The following is a 23,792-nucleotide window of genomic DNA, read 5'->3' on the forward strand; positions in this document are numbered from 1 at the left end:
CCAACCAACCAACCAACCAACCAACCACAGCTGTTTTTCTACTTCGCCTTCTAAAAGACACTGACCTTTGGGCCGTTTGTGTAATTCCCTCTACAGTTAGGCAATGATAATTTGTAAGGAATTGGGAACAATATGACACGCTATAGACAATAAAACATTTCACACTTCGAAAGCGGTCGCACAAACAAAAACAAACAATACAATGACGGCAACTCGCAAATCAACGGACCAAACGTGATGACGTCACTGCCGCTTGGAGTCTGCGTTGACAGGATTGTAGGTGGCGTTGCTTTGGCCCTGTTTTTAATGAAGAAGAAAACGCTACGTAAGGCCCTCGTAAAAGAGCAAACTTATTTTCTGATATTTGGCCACGGATGTGTCAAACAAACCCGTACACGTACCAACAAAGTTTGTCAATTTCCTTCGTGAAGAAATAGTACAGAACCAATTTGTCAATTTAACCTTACTTTTGAAGCAGACTTTTTCGAGTATTCTGTGTTTTTACACTAGTAGGACTGGTTACAAACGCAGATGAAGCATTTCTAAGGTTGACTGTGGCACTATGTTTAACAAAGAAGTAATAAACAAGATGATGGGTCCAGGGAATTGTTTAAAAAGGGAGAGAAATGTTACACTCAGAACATTTTTGTGGATGAGCAGTGAAACTTTCAGTAACTTGCTTAGAGTTAGTCGCCATTACATAGAAAAACAAAGACACAAGAATGTGAAAATTTATTCCCTTTTACTTGGTCCTCTAAATGACAGTTCATTGAAATACCACAACGAGGAAACATGTAGCCCACATCATCCGTGGGGGAAACAAGGAACCTAATTTTTTTTATTTCATTGCACTCCTACTTATAAGTTACGCGTAGAATATTGATTTTTCTTCTTTCCCTGCGGCTGGGAAAGATGCGACACCAATACCATTTTGGCAATTATCAGTGCTGTTTTTTTTTTCTTGACCTTAGTTTCAATAATTGTGGAAACTCACGATAAAATGAAATAAATTGTAATAAAACTATCTTTCACTAAACATAATTATGCAGTGGAACACCGACGCAACGTCCGAGTTTCAAAAATTTTCACCAACACTATTTATGCTTGACAAACACATCAAACAGGACAGTACACTGGTAGGCAAATACAGTAAAGTTTGACAAATTGTTTGATTGTGTGCAGGAGCCTTAATATATAACCAATAGCGCCAACTGCCTTGAGTTTTCCACAAACTTGGTCCTAATCACATACCGTGCTAACTAGAGATATTGCGCGGCAACACTCACCTGTAATCGGCTTTCGCACGGTGTCGGCAGGTGGCACTAGGTATGCCGCGTCGCTAAAGCTTCGCGAACTGCCCGCCAGGTGGCAGCGCACTCGGAGTGCGGCCAAACAACAGAGCTCAGTAGTGCACTGGCTGTCACCGGTGAGCGTGCGTCGCGTTACGTCCCTCGAACGCGCTCTCTTTCGCGCGCGTCAAGTGCTCTCAGCTGTCGAGTCGTGTAGTGTCGCTGCTGGCAGACAGCCCCGATGTCTGCCTCCGTGAACACGCGTAACGTATCAGCGCGCCGACACGGGCACTACTGCTTCGCGCTGCGGTGAGATTTAAGGAACGAAGGGCGCGTGCTAGTGATGCTGCAGGATAAGATGAAACCCAAGTACGCGCTCGAGGATTACATTTACGAGATGGAGGCTCGTAGCCTGGAAGCCGCGTCGGCGGCCGACGACGAAGAACAGGACGTCTACACGCAACTACAGCAAAAGGAAAAGGACCTCATCCTAGCCGCCGAACTAGGCAAGGCGCTGCTGGAAAAGAACGAAGAACTCAGCAAGCAGAACGAGCGGATCGCAGAGGAGTACTCGCAGAATCTAGAGGTGAGTGCATGCCTGCCGCCGTGTGCACTGTCGTGTATGTTTTGGAAATTGCTTCGGAAAAGTGAACCATTTCCGACGTAAACAACTCGATGACGGGGCTGTCTCGCTATTTTACTACAATGGGCAAACAGCATACGTGAAATGGAGGTGTACCGTTGGTCGAATTGCTACCATTACACCTAGATTTGTATCTTTAGCACACTACTTTGAATCAGGCCAGAGGGCCTCTAGAATAATTGCCAGCCATACTTAGGTAGTGTTACTGTGGTGAAGGGGACGTTGGCGTAACTGCGTTCCTTATTACGTCTTCACGGATATGTATAAGGCGATGAGCACTTACTCATCTTCGCTACTGTGACACACATTTCATTTACTGAAAGCTCTCTGCTTTCCATATTTTAGAAGATGGTAGTGTGGATCAAAAAAAGAAAAAGTGCCCAATAAATATGGACTCTAAAATGCATACTTAGAAAGCTGTGAGCACTTATTCACCGTCGCTACTGTGAAACGCGTATAGTCCACTGAATAAGAGCTCTCTTCGTTCTACCTTTTCATTTTAGAGCCCATGTTTACTGGACATTCTTCTCCTGTATTGGTCCAAACTACCACCTCTGAATGTTTGGCAGTGAAGTTCTGGCTTGTACTGTATATACAAAGTGCGTCTGAAAAGTTCCGTAAAGCGTCTCAGACAAAAGGAAACAAGAATATTGCCTTCATAGTAATCGCTATTAGCTACAATACACTTATGACATAGGTTGCAAAGATGTTGGAGACTGTAAAGAATCGCTCCTTGTAGAATCGCTGGAAACACCTTGGTGACGCGTTGTTGGCCATGCGCATCAGTACATGGAGATGAGACCTGGTGCTTGCAATAAGATTCGCAGAACAAGCGATTGACAATGGCATGGTGTTCGGCTCCCCACCTCCGTCGGATAGACAGGAATTCATGACGGATCAGAAAGCCCCTGCTGTCGAAAAAGGCCATTAACATCAGCCGACATCTTTTGGGGGGCAGGGAAGACGATGAACGACATGCCAATGAATGTCGATTAGCCTCCAGATCTTATCGGCAGCGCCGTGTCACCTGTAATGATACGGATATCCAATAACGCGTGACCACGCTGCTTTGAGCGACTACACAAGAAGCGTCTGTTGACAGTTTCCAAAAGTTTTGCGACCGAAGTCAGAGGTGGTTGTAATTAATGGTAATTGGATGTTTTGTTTGTAACTCTTGTTTCGTTCAGTTTCTGAGATCACTCACTGCACTTCACAGGCGCGTCTTATCTATGCTTATTTAAAAAACGGAGTCATCATATATGACTTATTCTTATAACAGTTGTTGCATATTATCAACAGTTATCATTTAGAATTCAATTTGTTCATTATAGTTCGTACGTGAAGCTTTTCTGTCAGGTGTCTATACTGACCGATGAATACATCGGAAATCGTCTTTCGTACGGGAAACATATGCTGACCGTTACTGCGATTCATGTCTCGTACGACGTTGTATAGTATAATGTCCAGAGACTAACTTCTCATGTTAACAAAATATAACTTGCCAAAGTCTCTCAGACTAGTTTGCCAGTTCGTTTAGTGGGGTGAATTACGTCCAGACGGGGATGTAGAGATACCGCAACGTTAGTAAAGTACAGCTCTTTGCAGTTTGTACGAACATATGTATGGACGGAACTGGCTTCAGTTTAAGTGTTTGAATATGGCCCAATGACTGAAACACCAGTTACACGAAAATAAAAGTTACAGATTAAGCCAATTATGGAACCATGTTGTCATTTATAGACACTTAGCCAACTGTCATTCCGTCAAGATGGTGCACTCAGTAATGAAACAAAGCAGTAGACTTTGCCAGAAATATCGACTCTTAGACAATGTGTCTAATAGTGTATTTTAATACGACAGTATGACATCTTAGCCAATTTATAACACTTAACACATTTGATAATGGCACTTTGAAGCCGAAATCATGATATTGTAAGTGTAATGTAACACTGTAAATAAACAAACCTAATGGCGGTACGGACTTTATGTAATTGTTGCTTGGAATTACGGTTGGTATTTTAAATGATCTGCGACGTACTTATGAAGTACCGTGTAGCAAATACTCTCGTTCTAATGAAGCGGACATGAATAAAATACGAGGCAGTGATTACGGAACGGAAGCGGAATTTTCTCGTCTCTCTCTCCGGCTGCGTTGCTAGGGCGGGAACATTAATGGCTTAATGTACTCGTGCGGTGCGTTGGCTAGCCATTAAGAACTGCAGACGTGCTTCAATTGGTCCCTGAAGCACTGCTGCCGCAAGAGATTTTGACAACGCTGCACTCTGCTGTATCGATAGTTTGTAAGCGTGCTCTCAAATCGTGGGCTGGAGTCTTTGAGTGAGCTTGGTGTCGCGATGTTCGTTCTGCCGGGATATGAAAAAGACATCGTTGATCGCCAGCTGAACTGTGTGTTTTTCTCTCGCATATATCTGACATATTCTCAGCACACGCTGCAGTTCTTGTATCCTCAAATCAATAACGAAAAAGAAAGTAAAGAAAGTTCATAAATATTACAAATGGGATCTAGATGTTTATCGATTAATCCTCAAACCACGAAACTCCGTTTTAAGTAATACTTTATACTTGCTGTCTTCTAGTATTTTCTGTTGGAGCAGCGTAGAAAGTCTTTAACGCTAATTAATCCGTACCTTAAAGAATTACCTTGCCTGTTATTATTTGCTGATTTGGATCTATCTATTTCAGTGGGTTTGTTTATTAAGTAATGAGTATACCCCAGAGTGTTGTTAACCCCCCCCCCTCTCTCTCTCTCTCTCTCTCTCTCTGTCTGTCTGTCTGTCTGTCTGTGTGTGTGTGTGTGTGTGTGTGTGTGTGTGTGTGTAAATGACAATAACTATATGATAGTAGTTGCGTAGGAGTCCCCCTTGTGTTTTTCGTAAATTGTTCCTTGTATACACACACACATGCATAAAAGCACTCGTCCGAAATTTGGCTATTGTGTAACAGACCTTTTCTGAATTTATCTTGCAATACATTATTTATAACGAAAAAAAATGTTGAATATGAAGCGAATATAGAGTTCGCTCTACACTGCAGATCAGGTGGTTACCACAGCCATTTAGTATTTACATTTGTGGGCTTCAGCAACGTATTATTAAACTGTCACCTTCCGGCCTAAACTAGGCACTAGTCTACACTAATCGTCTGTCACCACAATCAAAATTTCGATGGGGGAGCATAAACCAGAGAAGCAGTACCACACTCGAACCTTCTGTGTTTTAATAACGTTTTTTTATCTGGGTACACCAGGCCAGCGACCACCCGGCCAAGTCTACAATGGCTACAATACCATTTTCATCCATTAATGGACGAACTTCTGTCTTTCGAAGCTAAGTAGTTGACGGTGTCAGCAGGTCTATCATACTGCCGTATTAAACCAAACGGACAATGATAACGAAAACCGTTCTCAGTGCCGTTTTCCTTTTCGTAAAATGCTTTTTCAATGCTGTTGTGTTGTGGTACACTGATGCGCGCCCCTGGACTTGGTATCCATACCAAGTCACGGAGAAAGTCCTCTAAACAAGCGTTAGTAGATGGCCAAGCTGTGCTTTCCTCAGGAGTTCCAAAATTAAACGATATTGGTTGTGGTTTTTGTTGAAAAAGAGGTATAGTAGTTCAAAACCTAAGGCAGTGTTTCTGTGATTATATTAACACAAAATGTTGTACACAGTATTCTCGGCACTTGGAACAGAAACCTTCTCCCTGCAATTTTGTCGAAAACTTTAAGACTGTGGCTGTATATAAAAGAAAAGTTGATTCGTGCAAAGACAAAAACAGCAACCAGTGACTGTTAATGGTGCTGTTACAACTAGCGCCGTTACTTGTTTCGATCCGACGGCTGCATCTGCAGGCAGCTGTTCACGTTAATTTTACACTAGCTTAGCGTCCACTGCTTCGATCGCGTAGACTGTATGATCTCCAAAGAATTTTTTTGTTTTTATTTAATTGAATTTTTATGTTCACAAATTGCAACCTCATCCAAACTTTCTTTCCCAGCCATGAAGCGATTCTGGTAGATGAGTCCAAAGTTTTTGTTTAAGATGCTTGTTGCGTTCCTGTGGCGATATTGCCATGGAAACTTTCATCCCCTAACACGTATTTATTTACATCTAACCGAGAAGTGAAGCCTCAATTTTAATAGATTTAGCTTTTTTTTTAACATAACGAAATATTTTCTTAAGAATTTTCATCCCCTGTTTCGACCCCTTAGGGGATGAATTTCCAGAAACAAATGGGGACGTATTGTTTATTTCTAATAGAGAAGCAAATACAGGTTTGCATGGATTTAGGTTCGAAATTGCTTTGATAACGAAATATTCTATAAAAATTTTCATCCCCAATTTTACACTCTTATGAGATGAATTTGCAAAAACACTGAAACGTATTTTGTTATTTGTAACAGAGAAGTCAAATACCATTTTTCATAGATATAGCTTTAAAAATACTTCATTTGTACTTTAATAATGATTAATTTAAAAAATAGTTTCACCCCTTATTTCAGCTCCTTAGGAGCTACATTTCCAAAATTGCTAAAATACCTTTTTTGTCTCTGACCGAGAAACTAAACACCAATTTTTGACTTTTAAGGCAGAATTATTAGTGGCATAGTTTTAAAAAGTTTTTCATCCCCTTAGGGGAAGAATTTGAAAAAAATCCCTTTTTAAACGACACCTACAGTACAAGATCAACAGCCTCTCCAAATTTCAGGTTTCTATCCTTAACGGTTTGGGGTGGGCAATGATGAGTCTTTCAGTCAAGGACACGACCTTTTATATATGTATAGAGTACTTGTAGGGGAAAGAAAAAAAAAGCATCCAGCAATGAGGCCATTGTCATCAACCACTAACGTCAATGTTAATGCAGTCGGCAGGCAAAGGTATGACCGGGGGGAGGGGGGGTGGCAGATGGCAACGATGTGGACGTTCACAAAGCGGTGACGACGACGACATATTTCAAAAATGGTTCAAATGGCTCTGAGCACTAAGGGACTTAACATCTGTGGTCATCAGTCCCCTAGAACTTAGAACTACTTAAACCTAACTAACCTAAGGACATCACACACATCCATGCCCGAGGCAGGATTCGAACCTGCGACCGTAGCGGTCACGCAGATCCAGACTGAAGTGCCTAGAACCGCACGGCCACAACCGCCGGCACGACATATTTCAGTGACAGAGAGAGATTTTATTTGATATGACGACTCATTTGGTCTCGTAAACACCCTATAGTCAGTAGCAACCACATTATTCCGTTATCAGAAATGCGCTTGCGTAACCCCACACAGGTGATAACATTGAAACTTGCACGTAACTTGACAATGTCTAACTAGTAGTTTCGTCTTGCTCTTTTTTTTTATTGGATAACACATTTTCACAGCTTATTTAGTACTTATCGAAAGGCTTGAAAGTTGACTCCAGTCGTCAAGGATCTGTATGGTGTTGATTCCAAGTCATTAATTATTTGACCACATTATGAGCTGCTTACCTTGACAAGATTGCATATTTCAGCGCCTGCTGGTCACTGCGACTTAACTTTCGTATGCGTATGACTTACAAAGGGACGACGCCTACTTTTCATCGTCTATTTTGTCCAAACTTATGGTATTATACGCATGGTGTCAAGAGAGGGAGCTTAAGAAAGCCAAGCGTTAAGAAAAGAAAATAGCATTTTTGGGGCGGGTTGGGCGACGCATATCCATTTTGTTAGCGTCGTAGCCAGGAAGCGGTTGGCGCAGCGGAAGAATTGCGAAACGGTAATCCTAGGGTCACGGGGTCTACACCTTCGTGGAAACTTTTTCTATTTGCAATTTTTACGTTACACTGCAGGTAAATAGACATAATATTCAATATATTATGTTTATTAACATTTTTCGTAAAATGAAAAAGATATGCAAAGGTAAATTTGGAATTGTAAATGAATTTCCATGACGGGATTGTAACGCATACACGAGAAATTCGTACGTAAAATTCCACTCTCTTCTAATTTTTCGATGGATGATTTACACGGGCTGCGGTAATATTCATCGTAAAATCAGTGTAAGCGGTAATAGTCTCGGCATCTTGCACACGTTATAAAGGCAGCATTTTTACAATTACATGGTTCTTTAAATTTGATACAGAAAAACGCAGCTTGTTTACATTTATAGAAGGGTCTCCCACATCGCACAGTTTGGTTACAAACCACGCTCAACGAAAAATTTCGCCAAATATTGGCAAAGATAGCTGGTGATATGCCATGGAATGTATTCTTATGCAGTCTTTTCTAAGGTTAAAACGAAATTAACTGAATACGAAATTCTACGCGCTTTAATTGCAAACCCTACTTGAAATTTTATTTGCAGAGTCCTCGTGAACGCTGTTAAGTACAATCCTTCCTTGCAAATTTATATGTAACCGCGATTTTTTGCCTTTCGTTTTCAAGCCTCTTCTGAATATGTTAATAATTGTACTTTCAACATCGCGGCACAGTCAGCCATCGTGATAATCTAATATATATAAGAAACTAACAGCCTCGATTGCGGTAATTAAACCAACCTTTACCTAGGTTTCAGCCCAAATAATTGAGCCTTCTTCAGAAGATATACCTGAATCTATAATTTGTCTAAGAGGGCATGGTCTAGAAAGTTTTCTCAATTGGGCTGAAACCTAGGTAAAGGTTGGTTTCATTACCGCAATCGACGCTGATAGTTTCTTATATATTATGTTAATAATTGCAATATGTGATCAAAAGTATCCGAGCACCTCTGCTGAAAATGACAAGTTCGTGGCGTCCTCCATCGGTAATGCTGGAATTCAATATGGTGTTGGCCCACACTTGGCCTTGCTACTCTCGCAGGCTTCCAGGTGGCGGAAGGTTTCTTAGGGAATGGCAATCCATTCTTCACGGAGGGAAGAATCCATTCTGCACGGAGGGAAGTCGCTCAGAGAGGCGTGGACGAAGTTGGCGTTCCAAAGCATCCCAAAGGTGTTCCATAGGATTCAGGTCAGGACTCTGTGCAGGCCAAGTACATTACAGGGATGTTATGGTCGTGTAGCCACTCCGCCACAGGCCGTGCAGTACGGACAGGTGCTCGATGGTTTTGAAAGATGCAATCGCCATCCCCGGATTGCTCTTCAACAGTGGGAAGCAAGAAGGTGCTTCAAACATCAATGTAGGCCTCTGCTGTGATAGTGCCACGCAAAACAAGGGGTGCAAGCCACCTCCATGAGTGGCCGAGCGGTTCTAAGCGCTACAGTCTGGAACCGAGCGACTGCAACGGTCGCAGGTTCGAATCCTGCCTCGGGCATGGATGTGTGTGATGTCCTTAGGTTAGTTAGGTTTAAGTAGTTCTAAGTTCTAGGGGACTGATGATCTCTATTCGGGAGGACGACGGTTCAGTCCCGTCTCCAACCATCCTGATTTAGGTTTTCCGTGATTTCCCTAAATCGTTTCAGGCAAATGCCGGGATGGTTCCTTTGAAAGGGCACGGCCGATTTCCTTCCCGATCCTTCACTAACCCGAGCTTGCGCTCCGTCTCTAATGACCTCGTTGTCGACGGGACGTTAAACACTCACCACCTACCTACCTACCTACCTACCTACCTACTGATGATCTCTGTAGTTAAGTCCCATAGTGCTCAGAGCCATTTGAGCCCACCTCCATGAAAAACACGACCACACCATAACACCACCGTCTCCGAATTTTACTGTTGGCACTACACACGCTGGCAGATGACGTTCACCTGGCATTCGCCATATCCACACCCTGCCATCGGATCGCCACATTGTGTACCGTGATCCGTCACTCCACAGAACGTTTTTCCACCGTTCAATCGTCCAATGTTTACGCTCCTTACACCAAGCCATGCGTCGTTTAGCATTTACCGGCGTGATGTGTCGCTTACAAGTAGACGCTTGACCATGAAAGCCAAGTTTTCTCACGTCCCACCTAACTGTCATAGTATTTGCAGTGGATCCTGATGCAGCTTGGAATTCCTGTGTGATGGTCTGGACAGATGTCTGCCTATTACGACCCTCGTCAACTGTCGGTGATCTCTGTCAGTCAAAAGACGAGGTCGGCCTGTATGCTTTGGTGTTGTACGTGTCCCTTCGCGTTTCCACTTCACTATGACATCGGAAACAATGGACCTAGGGATGTTTAGGAGCGTGGGAATCTCTCGTACAGGCATATGACACAAGTGACACCCGATCACCTGACCACGTTCGAAGTACGTAAGTTCCGCGGAGCGCACCATTCTGCTCTCTCACGACGTCTAATGACTACTGAAGTCGCAGATACGGAGTACCTGGCAGTAGGTGGCAGCACAATGCACCTAATACGAAAAACGTATGTTTTTCGGGGCGTCCGGATACTTTTGATCACATAGTGTATTGAGCATAATTGCATTTATCTGCAGTGTAAGTAAACTAAGAATTGAAAATAAAAATGATTTCCACGTACGTACTCGACACCACGACCCTGGGATTACCGTTCTGTAAGCCTTCCACTGCGCCAACTGCTACCTGTAAACTAACATAAATGGCTCATTCCTTTCTCTGCCCGCCCCACAAATGCTATTTCTTCTAAACGCTTGCCTGTCTGGAGCTCCCACTCTGGTTGAAAATGGCTCTGAGCACTGTGGGACACTTAACTTCTGAGGTCATCAATCCCCTAGACCTTAGAACTAAGTAAACCTAACTAACATAAGGACACCACACACATCAATGCCCGAGGCAGGATTCGAGCCTGCGACCGTAGCAGCAGTGCGGTTCCGGACTGAAGCATCTAGAACCGCTCGTTCACAGCGGCCGGCAATCTCCTTGTTAGTCAAGTATAAAATTAGACGAACACGCGAAATTTGTAGCAGGTGAAGCGCTCAAATAACGTGTTTTTTTGTTTTTTTTTTAGCAAGTGTTCCGCAAAGTTGCAGAGGACCTGATTACATACGAGTAGGTAGTCCGTCCAATTTTGTACTGGCCCTCTGGCGCGTGGAGTCCTTATCGAGTGGACATGACAGTAGATGTTAAAAAAATTCAGAGGCGCTTTGCTAGAATCGGAACAGACCGCTATAGCACTATTGAAGGGTGACAGCGATGCTTGGGTAATACAGGGTGTTTCAAAAATGACCGGTATATTTGAAACGGCAATAAAAACTAAACGAGCAGCGATAGAAATACACCGTTTGTTGCAATATGCTTGGGACTACAGTACATTTTCAGGCAGACAAACTTTCGAAATTACAGTAGTTACAATTTTCAACAACAGATGGCGCTGCGGTCTGGGAAACACTATAGTACGATATTTTCCGCATATCCACCATGCGTAGCAATAATATGGCGTAGTCTCTGAATGAAATTACCCGAAACCTTTGACAACGTGTCTGGCGGAATGGCTTCACATGCAGATGAGATGTACTGCTTCAGCTGTTCAATTGTTTCTGGATTCTGACGGTACACCTGGTCTTTCAAGTGTCCCCACAGAAAGAAGTCACAGGGGTTCATGTCTGGCGAATAGGGAGGCCAATCCACGCCGCCTCCTGTATGTTTCGGATAGCCCAAAGCAATCACACGATCATCGAAATATTCATTCACGAAATTAAAGACGTCGGCCGTGCGATGTGGCCGGGCACCATCTTGCATAAACCACGAGGTGTTCGCAGTGTCGTCTAAGGCAGTTTGTACCGCCACAAATTCACGAAGAATGTCCAGATAGCGTGATGCAGTAATCGTTTCGGATCTTAAAAATGGGCCAATGATTCCTTTGGAAGAAATGGCGGCCCAGACCAGTACTTTTTGAGGATGCAGGGACGATGGGACTGCAACATGGGGCTTTTCGGTTCCCCATATGCGCCAGTTCTGTTTACTGACGAAGCCGTCCAGGTAAAAATAAGCTTCGTCAGTAAACCAAATGCTGCCCACATGCATAACGCCGTCATCAACCCTGTGCACTATATCGTTAGCGAATGTCTCTCGTGCAGCAATGGTAGCGGCGCTGAGGGGTTGCCGCGTTTGAATTTTGTATGGATAGAGGTGTAAACTCTGGCGCATGAGACGATACGTGGACGTTGGCGTCATTTGGACCGCAACTGCAACACGGCAAACGGAAACCCGAGGCCGCTGTTGGATCACCTGCTGCACTAGCTGCGCGTTGCCCTCTGTGGTTGCCGTACGCGGTCGCCCTACCTTTCCAGCCAGTTCATCCGTCACGTTCCCAGTCCGTTGAAATTTTTCAAACAGATCCTTTATTGTATCGCTTTTCGGTCTTTTGGTTACATTAAACCTCCGTTGAAAACTTCGTCTTGTTGCAACAACACTGTGTTCTAGGCGGTGGAATTCCAACACCAGAAAAATCCTCTGTTCTAAGGAATAAACCTTGTTGTCCACAGCACACTTGCACGTTGTGAACAGCACACGCTTACAGCAGAAAGACGACGTACAGAATGGCGCACCCACAGACTGCGTTGTCTTCTATATCTTTCACATCACTTGCAGCGCCATCTGTTGTTGAAAATTGTAACTACTGTAATTTCGAAAGTTTGTCCGCCTGAAAATGTACTGTTGTCCCAAGCATATTGCAACCAACGGTGTATTTCTATCGCTGCTCGTTTAGTTTTTATTGCCGTTTCAAATATACCGGTCATTTTTGAAACACCCTGTATTTATGTCGAGTAAACCTGTTGGGTAAATTTGGAGAAGCAGCAGTTGAAGCGGCTGTGTCACAATTCTGCTGCTATCATAGTACACACTGAGGTGACAAAAATCATGGGATAGTGATATGCGCCTATACAGATAGCGGTGGTATCGCGTACACAAGCTACAAAAGGGCAGAGCAGTTGGTTGGTTGGTTTTGGGGAAGGAGACCAGACAGCGTGGTCATCGGTCTCATCGGATTAGGGAAGGATGGAGAAGGAAGTCGGCCGTGCCCTTTCAGAGGAACCATCCCGGCATTTGCCTGGAGCGATTTAGGGAAATCACGGAAAACCTAAATCAGGATGGCCGGACGCGGGATTGAACCGTCGTCCTCCCGAATGCGAGTCCAGTGTCTAACCACTGCGCCACCTCACTCGGTTTTGGGCAGAGCAGTGGCGGAGCTCTCATTTGTACTCAGGCGATGCATGTGGAAACATTTCCGACATGATTATGACCGCAGGACGAGAACTGACAGACTTTGAAAGCGAAATAGTAGTTGGAGGTAAACGCGTAGGACATTCCGTTTCGGAAATTGTTAGAACATTCCGAGACCCGCAGTGTCAAGAATGTGCTGAAAATTCCAGATTTCAGACATTATCTCTCGACACAGACAACGCGGTGGCCGATTGCCGTCACTTACCGACACAGAGCAGCGTCATTTTCGTAGAGTTGTCAGCGCTAAAAGACAGGCTACACGGCGTGAAATAATCGCACACATCAATCTAGGAAGTACGGCAAACGTATCCGTTAGGACGGTGTGAGAAATTAGGCGTTAATGGGCTATGGCAGCAGGCGCTCGGCGCAAGTGCTTTTGCTAACATCACAACATCGCCTGCCGCGCCTCAGGGCTGGTGACCCTATCGGTTACACCCAAGACGATTGGAAATTGGTAAGAGCTGATGGTAGGGTTCGAGTTTGGTGCAGACCCCACAAAGCCATGGATCCATGTTGTCAACAAGGCACTGCGCGAGCTGGTGGTGGTTCCGCAATGATGTGATGTGTGTTTACGTAAAATGGACTAGGTCCTCTGGTCCAACTGAAATGATCATTGGAAATGGCTAGGATGTTAGAGAGGCAAATTGCGACTGGAACCGTGCACTGTGTTACTCGTTTGGTTATAAGGATCTTGCTTCCGCGTGTTTTCTAATATCATCAGACCTGCTTCAGTTAGGTCACTCATTTCTTTTTCGCCTTGGAACCTAGGATAAACTTCTATGTTCCCTCTACCATGAACTATAATGGCTGCGTTGTCTACCAACTTTCATTTTATTTTTCAGTACAGTCACATCGTTTCTTCCATTTCAGTCTCATCCTTGACTGATTTATTAATTTCCTTGTTTATCTTAGCAATTGACTATAAGCGTTCGTCCAAAGATAGACGAGCAACCCTCAGTTTCCGAATTGTTTTCGCATCAAAAATTCTCTGGCACACAGCCATAAGACAGCACGGGTAAGTTCGCATTAGCTATGAACTTCCCCTTTCAGAAACAACGGAAAAAACCTATTAAAATTTTCCGTTCACTCGGTCTTTTTTACCAGTAGTAGTTATTCGAAATTCCTTAAATGTAATTGGCTACAACACACTGTGCGTAGGCCAAAATATCAAACACGAGCAGTGGTGTTACTAGCGGATATTGGCCTTGATAAATAAGTATTAAGAAAAGTTTCTTCAAAATAAAGAAGGCGGGTAAAATTTTTTCACTAATATGAGGATACTTCAAAAAGTAAATTACCAATGCCCCACCCTCAGACCATTGCGCAACAAGGGCGGAGCATTGTCAGAAGAGAGAAGATGTTGTAGCAGGATCTAATAAAAATGTAATTAAATTATAAAAGATGGGTAATATAGAGATATTCGTTAATTATATAAATTAGAGTATGCATCTACATTTAAATATATTGAATTGGAAGTTTGTGATAGCTTTGGATACGGTCCTGCAACACCAGTATTTAGTTCCCGATCGCAGCATAAATAAACCGGCCTCCTACAGAGTATTTATTTATATACAGAACTGTTCTCTACTGTTAGAATTGTTGCTAATCAGTTATAACAGTACCTGGCATCTCTTATTTTGTCTAAGAGGCGATGACGTATGAATTATTCGTCGGATCCTGTGTAGAAGTGCAGTTATACGGACTTCATTTCCTTGTTGCAGAATTCTTTTTCTGTAAGCTTCTTTTGGGACACAACTTGAAATAATTTCTGATACGCATTTTTCTCTTCTGTAACTCACTTAGTATTTCACTTTTAACATTAACTTCAGAAGAGAACGTAAAATTAAAGTTATACATAATACAAGGCGATTTGCCTCCCATCTCCAAACTGCTGCGCTAACCGACAACTCACGACGGACACTCCGTGACGTCTGCTCAGCTCAGAGATATAACTGTCTTATTCCAAGCCTAATCAAAACTCGTTCTCAATCCCCTACAGCACGGCTTTCCCTGGCGTCCTCACGCTGAAGTTGAATATATCTATATACTATTTCTGATTGTTTAATTTAATTGAATTTCATTGAGAAAATAAGAGTAATTAACGGAAGAATTATGTAGATAATTTGTTCTTTAGGTCCAGATAATTGTTTCTTGTCACTGAGACCTTAAGTCCAGCTTCATTTTCTGGGGTTCCTGCAGATGCCCTTCTGCTGCGGTACGAATCACACGTGCATCATAGTTTGGGCGTGAAATGGCGCGGCAACTAGAAATGTACTCCATAGTTGAAGACGTGGGACAGTACGATTCTCCTGGTCAATACATCTAAATTGAACAGAAATCCGCCATGAAGTTCTGGCCGTATATGCCACCAAATGCAATGTCGCGAACAGCCACAGTGATATGGCGCCAGTAATTTGACAACGGCCACCCAGACATGGCTGATAATAATCGGGAAGGAAGTCCATTGACATCGAGAACAGACGACAAATGTCTAGGCAATCGAGGAACTGAGTCGCAGTAACCGCAGATTTTCCGACGATACGGATGTTCGCGCAGCGGTTAACGAATGGCATCGTGACCATGGAGCGGAGTTCTATCACCAAGGGATTGGACAATTGATAGAACGTGTCGACCGTTGGTTACAGTGTGTTGGGGACTATTTGAAAAATACTGTACCTGAGTCATGTAGTAATACAGTGCAGCATTCAGTAAAAGTTACTTGGGCTGCTACAATAACATGTAACTTACCTTTTGAAGTTTCCTCGTTTAACACGTGAAAAGGTGTATATGGTTACAAAAAACGTGGTTTCCCTTTGCTGCTTTTCAGAAATAATATGACCGGATGTTCAACAGATAACCCGAAAAATACATAAAAGAGAGATGTACTCCGTCTTCAGGCCACGAGTGGCCTGTCGGGACCATCCGACCTCCGTGTCATCCTCAGTGGAGGATGCGGATAGGAGGGGCGTGGGGTCAGCACACCGCTCTCCCGGTCGTTATGATGGTATTCTTGACCGAAGCCGCTACTATTCAGTCGAGTAGCTCCTTAATTGGTATCACAAGGCTGAGTGCACCCCGAAAAATGGCAACAGCGCATGGCGGCCTGGATGGTCACCCATCCAAGTGCCGACCACGCCCGACAGCGCTTAACTTCGGTGATTTCACGGGAACCGGTGTATCCACTGCGGCAAGGCCGTTGCCAAGAGAGAGATGTGGTGAATCTATTATGGCGATGACTGTAAAGTCGACATCGATTTAACCAATTCATTATGAGACTTCGCATATCGAGTCAAAATTTCTCAAGAGAAGACAGGTGATCAGAGATAGCGATGTACATGGCTCAAAGTATCATCGCCTTCGAAGAATTGCTCCAACATCATGAAAGTACAGTCGAGCATTACAACCGCACAAGTAGTGCATAACTCGCATGAGACCAATAGACAACCACATTTCAGTCAGGTAACTGAACAGTTAAAAACCCTAAATTATAATTTTCCATATGCGTCACCTTTTGTTATCGTATCTCCGCTAAGCACCGGACAGATATGAGCACCTGAGTACAGCTTATCTTTGTTATCGATGTGCAGGCAGAAGTGGCAGATGGCACTCCTTTTTTGTCGCGTAATAATCCCGAAAATCGAAGCTGCTTCGGTTCGCGTGCATTACCTTGACAACTTCGCGAGACGAGGTGCCAGAATGACCCGAAAAGCAGTAAGTGCGGCGAATAATTGCTGGTTCGCGTGGTGGGAACTTTTTGGCTCTGTCGCCCTTGAGTAGGGAAAAGTTTACTTGCCGTATCTGAACTGTGCAAGTTGCCACGCAATGTGGAGCAATGAATAAGAATGTTGGTCCCCCTCGCTGTTTCATTCCCAGGCGGATCCTTTAAGGAATGATGTAATGCACGCATTCATGCAAACTGCTAAAAAAACTTTTGCATCATCTTTAGCTTTGATTTTTATCAATTTTTAGTCGGAATTATCTTTCCGAACACTAGTTTGACTGCGCAAAATCACTACGTACAGTCGTGTCATGGAGGTAAACTATCTCATCGAAAGTATCCAGACAACTATTAGTGGGCATGAAGGGGAGGATTCCTATCTTTTGCTTCAAAAAAATCGATTTTTTTAAAATTGCATTTTTGGACCCATAAAAGTGTTTAGAATCCACCCCTGAAACGATTTTTCGGAATACGGAACGGAAATTTTTGTTATTTGCGATTGAACATAAAAAATGAACCTGCCTGAAATCGGCCATTTTCAAGCACCAGTTTTTTTTTTTTTCTTCCGGAGGACGAGTTATTGTACCGGTGCTTGGGAGGAAACACGCAAATTTCAAATGAAAGTTTGAAAGCGTGTGTTTGGAAGTTAGCCCCCAAGCATTTGCATTCTGGTGCGAAGACTGTGGAGATTACGACATTTCTGGCAGTGAGCAGCTTCAACGAAGGGTATTCAGCAATTCTGAAGACCATGACAAAGACGGACGTCACCCTGGGACTCTATTCGACGCAGTTCGCCAAGCATTCAGACTACCACAGGATTCAAGCGGCCGAAAATGGCTTGTCACCGGTCGTACGAGCGGCTCTGGAACAGCGCAGGATGGCCCAGATTCAGCAGAACGCCCTCTATGAGGAAGAGGAAGGACTAATTTAGGACCCGGAATAGCAGATTGAACGTAAGTTGCATAATATTGCATTTATATGTAGTCAAAACATCAAACGCGTTCTTCTCGAAATGACTTTTTTTTTTATCGCGCGGTATGGTCACTTCAAATCTACTGATCTGATTGACATGATTCTTTGTTTCCGACGAAGTAACTAAATTGTCTAGGAGGTGTACCACTTTTATCCCGATCCATCAAAAATAAATATTTTTACTTGGCCGACAAAGTCGAAAAATCGATGAAAAAAAACCCTATTTTTTCAAATGGCCATTTTGTGTCCTATGGTCCAAATAAATTAAGGGGGGTAGGACGTGAAACGGGCTGACTTGGAGCAGGTGAGAAAAGTGAAGAAAAGTGTACCTATAGCAACAAATGCAGGAAACAGCAATGAAAAAAAATCATGAAATTTCACAATTAAAAAATATTATTTTTTCGTGTTTTTGAACTTCCTCTGCTACGAGTGTGAATCCTGAATCCTTCCTGGTCATGCTGACAAAGTTTTATGAATTTATTTGTAAAAGTGTAGACAGTGTAAATTAAAATGTCCTGTGGTGCCTCTCCTTCTCGAAGTCGGCCCGTTTGACGTCCTACCCCCCTTAAGCGAGTTACAACTCCTAAAGAATCTTATATACTTCGCTAACGTCAACTCAATTTTGATTTCACAAGAGACGGCTGACCTGTGACATACCGCGCGTGGAGGTCTACATGGAAATTTTGATTCGTTCCGACGGCACTCCCGCCTTTGTTCTTCGACATTTCCGGTCGAAAAACTTCCAGTTTATAGAGGAAATAACAATGAAAATTTTGACCAAATTTGACATTGATATCTATAACACATCCCGAGAAAAAAATTCTCAAAGAACATGCTTTTTTCGGGCCAAAGACAGTAAACCTTCCCTTAATATGAGATGTGTGCATCCTTCGTCTTCATGGGGGCTTAAACGCTGCTGGGGACACTTTCAGTGAGATTCTGTCTTTGGAGCTATGGCAACCTGATCTTGCTGAAGAAGCGCGACCGGAGAAAGCAGTAATGATGATCGCTGTGGTTTGGAGTCAAGTCGACTTTCAAACTCATCCCGGAGGTATTCGAGTCGGGACTTCGGGCAGTCCATTTAAGGAATGTTGTCGTCCTCAATCCATTACCTTACAGATGCTTGTTTATGACAAGATGCAATCATCTTTCCTCTAACGTACGTGGTACGCTGAAAAATTTTGTCATATCCTTCTGCAGCATATCCTCCTTAAGCGCAATAAGAAGACCATACCCTAACATCGAAAAACAACCCCACACTGTAAAACCGCTTCTTCCTTACTTCGCTTTTGGCATTACGCACGGTGTCAGTTAAAGTACTCCAGGCAATGCCAAGCCCAAATCCTTCTAAGTATTATAAGGGGGTGCAGCGTTATTAATTACTCGAAATCACTCATTTTCAGTCCAGTGGCGTGGCTCTTTAGGCCACCCCAAACGTCGGTTATTCCCTACTGAAATGTGACTCACGCTCTACCATTGTACATGCCTGGAAATGGAAAGAAGAACACATTGACACCGGTGTGTCAGACCCACCATACTTGCTCCGGACACTGCGAGAGGGCTGTACAAACAATGATCACACGCACGGCACAGCGGACACACCAGGAACCGCGGTGTTGGCCGTCGAATGGCGTTAGCTGCGCAGCATTTGTGCACCGCCGCCGTCAGTGTCAGCCAGTTTGCCGTGGCATACGGAGCTCCATCGCAGTCTTTAACACTGGTAGCATGCCGCGACAGCGTGGACGTGAACCGTATGTGCAGTTGACGGACTTTGAGCGTGGGCGTATAGTGGGCATGCGGGAGGCCGGGTGGACGTACCGCCGAATTGCTCAACACGTGGGGCGTGAGGTCTCCACAGTACATCGATGTTGTCGCCAGTGGTCGGCGGAAGGTGCACGTGCCCGTCGACCTGGGACCGGACCGCAGCGACGCACGGATGCACGCCAAGACCGTAGGATCCTACGCAGTGCCGTAGGGGACCGCACCGCCACTTCCCAGCAAATTAGGGACACTGTTGCTCCTGGGGTATCGGCGAGGACCATTCGCAACCGTCTCCATGAAGCTGGGCTACGGTCCCGCACACCGTTAGGCCGTCTTCCGCTCACGTCCCAACATCGTGCAGCCCGCCTCCAGTGGTGTCGCGACAGGCGTGAATGGAGGGACGAATGGAGACGTGTCGTCTTCAGCGATGAGAGTCGCTTCTACCTTGGTGCCAATGATGGTCGTATGCGTGTTTGGCGCCGAGCAGGTGAGCGCCACAATCAGGACTGCATACGACCGAGGCACACAGGGCCAACACCCGGCATCATGGTGTGGGGAGCGATCTCCTACACTGGCCGTACACCACTGGTGATCGTCGAGGGGAACTGAATAGTGCACGGTACATCCAAACCGTCATCGAACCCATCGTTCTACCATTCCTAGACCGGCAAGGGAACTTGCTGTTCCAACAGGACAATGCACGTCCGCATGTATCCCGTGCCACCCAACGTGCTCTAGAAGGTGTAAGTCAACTACCCTGGCCAGCAAGATCTCCGGATCTGTCCCCCATTGAGCATGTTTGGGACTGGAGGAAGCGTCGTCTCACGCGGTCTGCACGTCCAGCACGAACGCTGGTCCAACTGAGGCGCCAGGTGGAAATGGCATGGCAAGCCGTTCCACAGGACTACTTCCAGCATCTCTACGATCGTCTCCATGGGAGAATAGCAGCCTGCATTGCTGCGAAAGGTGGATATACACTGTACTAGTGCCGACATTGTGCATGCTCTGTTGCCTGTGTCTATGTGCCTGTGGTTCTGTCAGTGTAATCATGTGATGTATCTGACCCCAGGAATGTGTCAATAAAGTTTCCCCTTCCTGGGACAATGCATTCACGGTGTTCTTATTTCAATTTCCAGGAGTGTACATCATTCATTTCAACTACCTACACATAATTACTTTTGAATATATTATGGGAGTGGCAGTGATCAATGTCTTACAAATATTTACTATTAAAAACAGTCTGGATCACGATTTATTTATCAAGGTGACCGGTTTCGACCACTGCTGTGGTCATCTTCAGACCATTGAGTAGGAACCTCTTTCTATTGGAGAATCACTAAACAGAAAGAGGTTCCTACTCAATGGTCTGAAGATGACCACAGTAGTGGTCGAAACCGGTCACCTTGATAAATATATCGTGATCAAGACTGTTTTTAATAGTAAATACCTACACATAGTCATTGTACTAGCTGGACTACTCTTAGCCCTGTGGACCTCACGGGTGATCCCTTCCACTCCATGATTTTTTGTTTCAACCATCCTCAGAATTTCTCAATGGTCCCTGTCCGTAAGTATACGAGGTCTGCTTCGTCGTGATTCTGCTGTGGTTATTGCTTGCATATGTACTTCACACTCGCGTAACGAATAGTCGTCCTGCGCTGCTTTATAAGGGTTGAAATGTCCTTAATGGATATGTTACTCATGTGACATCCAGTGACAATTCCGCGCTGGAAGTCGTTTCACTCTTTTAACCAAAGCCATTCTGCAGCTACTGCGTCTCTACTGACTACAAAATACTCCCTGCCTCCTTTCATACTGGCGACTCCGCCTCTCTTGACATCAAGTGGACAACCGCGAATTACATAGGGGTATCCTGATAACATCGTATGAATAAATCTGCATCAGTGCGAGCGCTTCAGTCCGCAACCGCGCTGCTGCTACGGTCGCAGGTTCGAATCCTGCCTCAGGCATGGATGTGTGTGATGTCCTTAGGTTAGTTAGGTGTAAGTAGTTCTAAGTTCTAGAGGACTTATGACCTCAGATGTTAAGTCCCATAGTGCTCAGAGCCATTTTTGAACCCAATGCGGGTTAGTGCCGGGTGAATATAATTAAATTGACAGTGTCTCCTGTGCTGCAGTGCGAACTGCATACATCGCAGGGCGCTGAAACATCGTAGGTACATTCATTAATCGGTGCGCTCGCAGAATATGCTGAAAAAGTTATAGTTCCAGTGTCTGCCACTAGTGGCGTTGTAAGCAGTTAGAATATGATATTGGTACAGGAAAGGGGAGGAAGGATCAAACACAAGATAACGGTGGTTGTGGTTCCTCTGTTGGGATATCGTCACAAGTTACATGTTTTCACTACGTTCCCCCGACTCAGCAACATGTTGCATTCGTAACACGGCATAGTCGATAGCTGCTTGCAGCATATCCGATGTAATTAGAGCCGGCCGAGGTGGCCGAGCTGTTCTAGGCGCTACAGTCTGGAACCGCGCGACCGCTACGGTCGCAGGTTCGAATCCTGCTTCGGGCATGGATGTGTGTGATGTCCTTAGCTTAGTTACGTTTAAGTAGTTCTACGTTCTAGGGCACTGATGACCTCAGGTGTTAAGTCCCATAGTGCTCAGAGCCATTTGAACCATTTAATCGTCATCATCATCATCATCATCATCATCATCTCCATCATCGTCATCTCCAACTGAGCTAGGTGGCGCAGTGGTTAGCACTCTAGACTCGCATTCGAGAGGAAGATGGTTTAAACCCGCGTCCGGTGATCCTGATTTAGGTTTTCCGGATTTCCTCCATCGCTTCAGGCAAATGCCGGGATGGTTCCTTTCAAAGGACACGGCCGACTTCCTTCCCCACCCTTCCCTAATCCGATGGGACCGATGAGCCGGCTGTTTGGTCCCCTTCCCCCAGATCAACCAACCATCGTCTCCTCCTCAAATGTTTAGAGAGAGATCATTTTGTACAATATTTGAATTATTGAGTGGGAACAATGTTTTCCGTTGACACTAGACGTCATGAGAAATACGTGATACGCTATGTTCGTTGGCTGTTATGTATTACGAGGACGAAATTCAAAATATCTTAAAAACGACGAGTGAAAAGTCGCCTTAATTCTTTTAGGTGGGAAACTCATTGTACTAGGTAAAAAAGTAAAGTGATATGCGAATGGCTGGGAAACCTCTTAGGGTAGCGGTGTTGGCGTTTTTACCTCCTAAGTGTAGCCAACTGTACTGCACTGTGTGTGTGTGTGTGTGTGTGTGTACTGTAGTATCGTGTTCGTGATGGAAATGATGGGAAACCCGATGCCATCACACAGCCAAAGCACCAAGGGGGCGCCGAGCTTAACGTACCAATCCGACGGACGGGTCACCATCAACGTGTCGCATGCCTTCATTGCACGACACACTCTGGAGAGATTTGGAACTGAGTCTGGGACATTGGTGCAAGGACGGGGAAACAGAGACTTTACGCCACCACGACTTCTGTCCCCTCTGCCGTAAAGGAAGAGAGAAAAATTGTCAACAGTGCGCGGCTACACGAACGGCCACCCATCCAAGTACTGGCCACGCCCCCGCCTGCCCCCCCGGTTGCTTACATCGGTGATCTCATTGGAACCGGTGTATCGACCTCGGCACAGTCGTTACTGTACTAGATGAAACGTGTGATTTGGACATTCCAGATATTTCATAAACGTTTGCAAGTATCGAAACGAAATTTCTAGGAAATGGTAACGTGCAGAGGAGCAAATGAAGACACTTGTATCTTTGTCAATAAAATTCTTCTGGGTTTGAGGCCGCGTTGTCACAACAGTTAGCATCACATCCTGATGAAGGCGCCTTGCAACAGTCGCCGAGAAGTTGGAATTTTACAGATGTCAGTGCGGCCTCAAACCCAGAAGAATTTTATTGACTGTGACAATGGTCGCTGAGGCCTACGTTTACACTTGTATCTCTATGAACCGAGACGCTGAACAATTATGTTTCATGCTTCATCACTTAGATAAGGAAAAAATCCATCTGTTGCAACTGTACTTTTTATTTGTGTGTATCCGTATTACGCATCTTCAGTTGAGTATGATGTAAAGAAAACTGCTCATACACATATTTTGGTAGGAGAAATGTTGTGATTCTTGACAGCTCATATATCTAACTGGCAACGGCCTTGCCGCAGTCGATACACCGGTTCCCGTCAGATCACCGAAGTTAATCGCTGTCGGGCGCGGTCGGCACTTGGATGGGTGACCATCCGGGCCGCCATGAGCTGTTGCCATTTTTCGGG

General features: G+C 44.6%; 1 protein-coding gene and 2 pseudogenes across 1 annotated transcript in view; 2 read left to right on the forward strand and 1 right to left on the reverse strand.

Annotated features, from left to right (window-relative positions):
* Positions 1 to 1,393: 1,393 nt before the first annotated feature.
* The window catches only part of LOC126100954 (bicaudal D-related protein homolog), a 580,126-nt gene continuing 557,727 nt past the window's right edge, over positions 1,394 to 23,792 (forward strand). Inside the window, exon 1 of the mRNA XM_049911615.1 lies at positions 1,394 to 1,875. Within this exon, the coding sequence (XP_049767572.1) occupies positions 1,633 to 1,875 (243 nt within the window). The 5' untranslated portion in view covers positions 1,394 to 1,632. The remainder of the gene's footprint in view (positions 1,876 to 23,792) is intronic.
* On the reverse strand, positions 16,136 to 16,253 carry LOC126102391 (5S ribosomal RNA; annotated as a pseudogene).
* On the forward strand, positions 23,666 to 23,783 carry LOC126102305 (5S ribosomal RNA; annotated as a pseudogene).

Source organism: Schistocerca cancellata, chromosome 9, assembly GCF_023864275.1.
Source record: "Schistocerca cancellata isolate TAMUIC-IGC-003103 chromosome 9, iqSchCanc2.1, whole genome shotgun sequence".
Taxonomy (NCBI): Eukaryota; Metazoa; Arthropoda; class Insecta; order Orthoptera; family Acrididae; genus Schistocerca; species Schistocerca cancellata.